This window comes from Antrostomus carolinensis, unplaced genomic scaffold, assembly GCF_000700745.2.
Source record: "Antrostomus carolinensis isolate BGI_N321 unplaced genomic scaffold, ASM70074v2 scaffold19185, whole genome shotgun sequence".
Lineage (NCBI taxonomy): Eukaryota > Metazoa > Chordata > Aves > Caprimulgiformes > Caprimulgidae > Antrostomus > Antrostomus carolinensis.
The window spans coordinates 24,043-32,570 of NW_010314557.1; the positions used below are offsets into that span (position 1 = coordinate 24,043).

The 8,528-nt window shown below is 43.9% G+C and overlaps 1 protein-coding gene across 1 annotated transcript in view; it reads right to left on the minus strand.

The window, feature by feature from the left end:
- The window catches only part of TANC2 (tetratricopeptide repeat, ankyrin repeat and coiled-coil containing 2), a gene marked incomplete at its 5' end in the record, with an annotated part of 22,527 nt that extends 15,107 nt beyond the window's left edge, over window positions 1-7,420 (minus strand). Inside the window, 2 exons of the mRNA XM_010167696.2 lie at window positions 4,359-4,452; window positions 7,235-7,420. Of these exons, the coding sequence (XP_010165998.1) occupies window positions 4,359-4,452; window positions 7,235-7,420 (280 nt within the window). The remainder of the gene's footprint in view (window positions 1-4,358; window positions 4,453-7,234) is intronic.
- Between the last annotated feature and the right edge of the window lie 1,108 nt (window positions 7,421-8,528).

Below are 8,528 nucleotides of genomic sequence, written 5' to 3' on the forward strand. Positions count from 1 at the left end.
AGCTTTTATTAATTTCTGCAAGTTGCAGCGAAATCAGATGAGAATGGCAATAAGCATAAAATAATCTACAGGCACGTGTGACTGAGGTTCAAGGTGTTGCTGCAAAGAAACATAGAGCTGCGTCACGTGAAACCATCACCATTTCCTCCTGTGCCTCCTGAAGAAACCACAGGCTGCAAGAGTGTGTCTTGGTACAGGCAAAATGTCCAGAGAAAACCCAGGTCTTTAGGTACATGTTGTCTTGACAAGATCTTCTGCAACCCATCCTTGCCTCATTCCACCATGACTACAAGACAGCAAGTGAGGGATCAAGCTGGAGGCACTGACAGATCACTGCCAGCCACTGGATATCAGTCAGATTTGTGGCTTTTCTCTGTCTGAACAAGCATTGAGCAGCATAATTCAGATGAAGGACTTTTAGTTTTAATACCCCACTTAGCCTGTAGATCTTTGAAATCAGGGAAAAAATTGGAAAGCAAAAATTAGTATGAATATGTTCACCCATTCTCCAAGGAAAACACTAATTCTGGGGTTTTGTTTCTGGCCAGGACTGATTCTACCAGCAAGGGTCTTTGTGCAAAACCAAAATTCTCTCTCATTTCCAGCATTACAGATGCTCACGATATTACAGGTGTGAAGAAGAAACACCTGACAGCTCCTTCCCTGACAAAATGTGCTCTGTTATCTCAGAAAGTACGGTCGGGTTAGAAAAGACACATTCAATCTAAAAATAGTTCCAAGTGCAGGACCTGCCTTTGACTCGTCTTTGGTATTAATTTTAGACTTTTTGGTTCCTCCCTCCTCTCTCTAACTTTCTGTGCACTTCAGCACAGCTCCCCTGGCTCGATGCTCTGCTGCTTCTAGTAGGAGTTGGAGCAGAAGGTGGGAGTCTATTTCGAACTGACGTAGCTTGTTTTTTCTTTGAAGTACATTTCTGTGGGATGGCTGATTACGAGGTGTTGATGGGTTTCCAACTGCAACACTGTTAATGTTGGGGGATTTAATTAATTCTCTATTCTGTTCCATATTATGGATGAGTTCTCTTCTCTTAGGGTTGAGAGACATCAAGAGTTAAAAGAAAAATCATCTTGCTGCCACAAGCAGAACATACTGCAAAATCTATAATCAGATCCATGTGGGTTTTAAACGTAAGCTACAAATATAGAAGGAGGACGGTGTGTAATATGCACGGCAGAGGGACTGGTGTGCAGGGCTTTTGGGTTCTATTTCTAAACCTGCCTGCACTCAAAAAGTTGCAGGTTAATTTGAGGTATTCCACGTCAAAATGACTTTATGCTTGCAACAATGAAAATCCTGTAAATCACTGAAGTGTTTGGTGTTCACCATGAAATGTCTTTGGAAAAGACTTTTTTGAAACAGGATGATTTGATCCATGGCCATACCCTTCTCCACTCTGCCTTGTAATCTGCTCTACCTGGACTACCAGGTCTTTTTGCTACTCTGTTCCTCAGGGTCAAAGCAACTGGTGTGGGTATGTAGCTCCAGCCTGTCCTTTGCAGCTCCAACTCAAGGGAAGCTCAAAAGCTTCTGTGCTACTGAGCAGTCAGACCTTGCTGCTTCAGGAAGGTTCCACACTGATGATCTGCATTTGTCGCCTGCTGCTGAGACAAACCTACTGAAGCTCTTCTTGTATAACACCCAGATATCTACGCATCTATCCTCAGAAATGGAGAAACACTCAGACGGGTGAAAGAAGCTCAGTCCAGCTGAATCCCAGGAGACCAACTCACTGAGGTACACCCAGACTTCATCAGTGCCTGTGCTCTGAACAGAAGGTTGGACTCCCTGTGGTCCCTGCCACTGAAATGAGCTGGACAATCTGCTGCTGCTCTGAATGTAGGTGTCTCACCCCTCTATCTCCAGCCTTCTAATCAAAGTGTGTCTTGACATCCCCAAGCTCCACTGCCGGTCACCTCAAGCCCAGAGCATTATCCTGTGGCTGGTGTCCAACTGTCCGAGCCCAAAAACTCAATTAAACTACTTCAGGAAAAACTCTACAAGTACCTGCTTATTAGCACTCCTCAGATGGACTTATCGACCTGTTTCTGACATCACCCATGTGCTTTATGACAGCCACTGGTCTCCAAAAACCAAAACACAATATAAGGCTGTGCCTATGTGTTGAAAGGAGACTGGAAAAGCCAAGAAAAAGTCATGAGAGGAAATGAGAGGAATGGAAATGGTTTTGTCTAAAGTTTTACTGTCTGCCAGAGAGCTCCTGTGGCCCAGCACGACCAAAGCGAGTCCACCAAGCCCAGCCAAGGAGCAGTGACCAGGATCCTGGGCTGAAAAACAGGAACGTTCATTTTACAGCTTTTCCATGAGGACGTAGAGCCAGGAGAACAACTCACCGAGCAATAACAAAGTCTTGGCATAAACGCCATAAACCAATTGCTGCGTTTCTCAAAACACAGCTCAAACAAAACCCGAGACCAGCTTCAGGTGTGGACGTGCCCCCTTCCATCAGCGAGTAACGTCAGTCAGACCACAGTCTCCAACACCAGGGATGTGCAACGGCTGCTTTCTTCAAGAAAAAAACAACTTTATCTGGAGAAGGAATCATTAAATTGCTCCTGTACGACACGTGTATCTATTTCACAGCCTGGCAGCGAAACAAACGCTCTTTGATGGAGTCGTTCTTTGCACCTCCAACTCTGATTGGAGTTATTACAAGTGACTCAGATACTTTTGTGCTGGGTTTTGATATTAGTCTTGTCTTAAGGGGAAATATTCCATCTGGAGTTGGCTATAGTGTGCTGTCAGCAATTCCTAAACTTATGATGTAACCTGGCACTGCCATTTGGATGATATCAGGCTGATATCACTAAGCCAAGCAGTCAGCTCTGCTCTGCGGAAAATTAGACACATGAGCAACAAGTACCAAAAAACAGACAAGACGTGATTCAGATTTTTAGAGCAGATTGCTATTTTTAGGTGGAAAGCAGCATTTCTCTTCAAATTCATCTACGCTCGCTATATACTTTTGGGAAAATAATAATAATACAATGTGAAAGGGAGTCTTGAGATCCTTAGAAACTTGTCCTGCCTGTGACAATCCTTCCACTCTCCCGGGATTGTGGTTTCGGGTCGGGATTGTCGCTCCTCCGGGATCGTGATCTGGGAACGGGCCAGGCTTGGTTGGCAGGTGGTGAGCAATGGCACTGGGTGTCACTCATTTCCATATTTTATTACTATCACTATGATCTTTACTATTTTAATATCATTATTATTTTAAGTTTTATTTTATTTCAATGATTAAATAGTTCTTATCTCACCCCACGAGTCTCCTTACCCTTGCCCCCCAGTTCTCTCCCCTATCCCCTGGGTGGGGAGAGTGAGTGAGCGGCTGTGGTTGGCTGCCAGCCCAGTGCGACCGCCACAACTTCATTCATTACAAGGCTCTAAAAAGGCTACATTTTCAGAAGTACAGTGTACAAACCAGCCCAAAATATAACCCTGCTTCCCCCTTCCACCTCCTTCTAACTAGAAACAACCTGACTGAACACCAAGCCACACGCCAGCCACTTCTGGTACCCTTGGATCATGTTATTTTTAAATGAAGCTGACAGAATCAAAATCAGTGCTCTGCTACCCAGACAGGATTGTTACCTTGGTGTATTAACTTGACAGGGACGTTGCCAATGATGCAAGTAGATTAGTGAGTTGAGTACAAAAGATAGTGGCTAATATTTATGAGGTCATTGGAGTTAAAAGGAGTATCTCAAGAAATAGAGATGATAATGTGATTCATGGGTGTGAAGTGGAAAGGGTGAACAACTGCTTTTGTTTTGGTAGAAGTTTGGAAAGTAGTTCTGTATTATAACACATCAATACAAAAATACAGTATTGCACTAGAGGATGTTTGGTTAATTACCAGGTGTTAAATAATGAGAAAGTTTCAGGAAATCAATGGATAATTTAACAGTTGTGGCACTGCACATAATGGGGAAGGAGAGAGAGAAAGAGAGAGATACTTTCAATAAATATGCCCAGTATCATGATGGAAAGAGCAGAATTTTGTGTCCATCTCACTGAATATGAGATGTTTCAGAGAAATCAGTGGCCGAGCTGTCAGAGACGCTGCATGCCTGCATGCTTCTGAAAACTGCCAGGAGGTGCAGAAGCTCAGGCTTTTCAAAACCCAAACTTCTCTGTTTTCCTTAAGTGGAGTGTGAGCTCCACCCTGGCACCTGTAAATCACCTGAAATCAAATCAGAGGAACTGATCCTTCTCCCTTCATCAAAACAATGCCAGGATCAGGGACGCATGAGGTGACAGAGAGCCCGTAAATACAAACACAAACATGCAAGAAGCAGCTACAGCGTCTCCAGAATCACCTGTCTCTCCCCAAAGGCTGTCAAAGCTGTTGATTTGTGCTCGTTCCACCTCCTCTTCGTCTTTTTCTGGAAGATCGAGCAGGTAGGAGACAATCTGAAAGAAAATGACATGTCAGTTCATGAACTTGGGTGCGTTATATATAAACTGCTGACATCTTAACGCAAGCTGCTCCAAATACGCAGAGGAAAAGGAACAGTGTCCCCCTGGCAGCCTGAGCTCAAGTAAACATTTTTCCAGAGATAGACCACTGAACCTGCTGCCCTGTAAGCAAAAAAACCCAAAACAAACCAAAACCCAAGTGTCTTGATATGACCACACACAATGTTCCTTATAACTGTGTCTGTGCTGCTCCAGCACATGCCACGGATGCACCTTCATCTGCAGCTACAGTTGCCATGACCAGTGAGGAAACATCGCTGTGTCCATCTGGATCAACTCCCAGCTGGTGGGGTGCAATCTGTAAGATCATTGAATGGTTTGGGTTGAAAGGAACCTTAAAGATCATCTAGTTCCAACCCCCCATCACCCTCTTTAACTTCTGGGGAAACTGAGTCACGGAGAAGTGATGTAATGGCACAGTTCTAATAGTGAGCTTCTTCATTAGCTTTACCTCCAGCCAAGATGAAGTTAGTTTCACAATCTATGAGCTCCTTTCTAGCAAAAGAGGGGGTTAGAACTAAATGATCTTTAAGGTCCCTTCCAACCCAAACCATTCGATGATTCTATGAAATACCATTTTTAAGCAAACTGTTAAAGACTTCCACTACGTTTTTTTCCAGCTGTGGATGCTTGAAACCCCAGAGAAGCAAATTAACTTTTTAAAAAGGGTAAATTAAAAGATTTAATTGACTGAAAACTGGCAGAAAATTTCAGTGTTTGGATCATACGATGCGAGAAAGCAAGAGGCTAAGAAGAAAATGGAGATTTTACTTTAGTGACTGAAAGATGAAAATGTTTTTCTCTTTCTAGGAGAAACAATTATCTGCTGGGGTCCAGGCTACAACCCGCATTTGCTGAGTACCTGGGAGGAAGCCGTGCTGCTCCGCTGCCTGTGGGCACAGACCGAGCAAGGCACCAGCGCGGGGGAGCTGGGATTTTGGTGACAAGTGCTGTTTTCCCATGTCCTGCCAGTGATGCCCTGGTGTTAAATGGGACACGGGGAATGACAGGGGGAGTTGGAAACCCAGGAGAGCACCTACGTGAAAGATGCTGTGAAAGTGATGCCCGTGGTACTTCCACAGCAGATACCATGTGTGTGTGATGCTGCCTCGATGGGAGAGTGTGATCTTGGTGTAACAAAGCCCTGTTGGTGGGTGACCTCCCAGCTGAGTGCTGCACTGCTTAGTCAACCTCATGTTGCCTGACTAAAGCGTTAAAGCTAAGTCTGGTATGGTTATGCTGGGTTATAATCATAGCAAAGACTCCAGTGTGGCTCCAGCAGGGATTAAGATCACTTTATAAACATGTTAAATACTTGTTTTATCACTAAACTTGGAGACAAAGAGCAAATTAATCACCAGCTCACATCTCCTATGACTACAAGCACCTCCAAACAGGGAACTGCAGTATTTTCTATAAGCTGCCATGCACCTTTTCTGGTCCAACAGAAATATGAAACAATTCTAAAACTCCCTTTATAAGTTCTAAAGGTGATCGGTATTATTTGGGGAGAAATTCCCATTTTCAAAGTTCTGTGCCCTGTTACAAACTGTGTCCTCAGAATCACACAGAATTGCCCGGATTGGAAAAGCCCTTTAAGCTCATCAAGTCCAATCATTAACCTCACACTGACAAGTCCCCGACTAACCCATGTCCCTCAGCACTGTGTCTACACAACTCTTCAATCCTTCCAGGGATGGGGACTCCACCACTGCTCAGGGCAAACTGTTCTGTTCTCAGTGTGCAGATCTTTAGGATTTTGAAGTCACATCTGCTTCTAATCGGTTCAACTCACAGTCACTTAGCTAATAAGAATTTCCCAGCTTTCTTTAATTAGCTCCTCTGATCCGAGCACATTACCTATGTTTTCATGGATTATGTTTAACAAAAGCAAAATCTAAACTCAAGTAAATGAGAGAAGCTCAATGTAGCAAAGGAAGCTCAATGTAGCAAAGCAAAGATTGCTTCTCGGTAGGAAAACAGACATCATTTTCCACATCACAAATCTTTATCAGTATGACAGGAGTAAGGCCTTCAGCTCTTCTCTCCCACCAACACACAGTCCAAAGCTACGTGGTCTCACACTCCCCTAAGAGAGCTGGAGGAGCAGTGTAAGCAGCACGCTGTTTATCCATTCCTGCAAAAAATCCTGCTTAAGGGTTTATTCCAACAACTTAAAGGTTTGTTATGCTTCCTCTCTTGGATGCCTGCCCAGACCACAGGGTTTGCCAAGGGATCTGTGAACCCCACTGCCTGGCACATAAAGGAGAAGAAGAGTAGACAGAGGTACTGACTCCAACTCCAAGATCCTCTTTGTTCAATGTTTTGGGCTAGGAAACATGGTCAACCCTTGGTTTCCCAGTCTGCAGAGTTAGTGATCATAGAATCACAGAATAGTTTGGGTGGGAAGGGACCTTTCAAGGTCATCTAGTCCATCCCCCTGCAGTGAGCAGGGACATCTTCAACCAGATCAGGTTGCTCAGAGCCCTGTCCAGCCCGACCTTGAAGGTCTCCAGGGTTGGGTCTTCTACCACCTCTCTGGGCAACCTGGGCCAGGGTTTCATCACCCTCAGTGTAAAAATTTCTTCCTTCTATCCAGTCTAAATGTCCCACCATTTAGTTTAAAACCATCACCCCTCGTCCTATCCCATACCCTGCTAAAAAGTTTGTGACCATCTTCTTTACAGGCCCTCAGAGATGTTCTGGTAGGTCTTACCTCGGTGTAACCCATGCTGGCCGCAGCAATCAGTGCCTGTTGGATGGCATGGCTCTTCTTAAACACTCCCTGCTGTTGCCCAGCCATGGTCCAGTCACATTGGATCAAGAACTTCACCACCTCCAAGTGTCCTCTGAGAGCAGCGTGAACCAGAGCGCACTGACCGTTTTTGTCCAAATGATCCACCTTGAAACAAGATGCAGAAACACAATTAAGTGAAATCACGGGCAAAACGTCTTCGTTTCTTCAGACTTTCCAGCCCTGGTTTCAAAATAATGCCACATGTGCAAAACGTGCATTTTTCTGGTAAACTATCCCTTCCACGACCAGAAAACAACCGTTCCTGAAGCAGCTCTGCCCCAGGCTTAAGCCTCCTCTTGGCCACAAGTGTTTATTTTGGGTAAGTTACCATTATTTTTTTAGCTTTCTTTAGACCCAAAAGCTGCAAAAACATTTTTCCCTTTGTGTCCCAAAGTCCAGCAATCGTTTCGTTTTTTTTTTTTCTTGTGGACTGAAATCATACACGCTGCTCTCATGTCCTTTAGCCAAATCCACAATAAGACAACCAGTTTATTTTCCAGATACCAGTTCTTTCGAGAGATGTAGCACTGCCTCAGCCTGCAGCCCAACGCACTAATGTGAACCCAATGCAGGCAGAAGTCCATAGGAAACAGAGATCACACTTGGCAGCCCTGTAGGAACTTATTTAGTTGGCTTTTCAGGACAGGACATGGTTTTCAATCGATGCCTGAACACATCAGTTGGGATTTTAAGGTTCTGTCCCAATAATACCAGTAACTCAGAGAAAACAGGACAGGCAGATCAGCCACCGTCCTCTTGCTGATTAACCTTTTCAGTGCTCTGCAACATAATATTTCTTACTTCTCATATTATCAATATAAGAAATAATTATCTTAATATATTCTGCTAATATTAATTATAGTTATATAATACATATGATAAATATTTCTCATAACACCTTAATATTAATAATATATTAATATTACTCATTTCTTCAACTTATGCAGCAATCAGCGTTGCAGTTTTCTATGCCAGAATCAAACATCTCAGCCTTCAAACTAAACCCAGCTGGTTTTGGAGTATTTCCTTAATACAGCCAGGGATACTTACGGCAAGCTGTGAGTAACAGGACTTTTTCATTGCATTGTGCAGCCCAAATATTCCTGTTCCTGGAGATGGAACGCTGTTTCTTACCAGTGAGTGTCAGGGAGTCACCCAACTCTCTCAAAATATCCCATCAAAGGCACAATTCATAGAATAGTCTGGGTTGGAA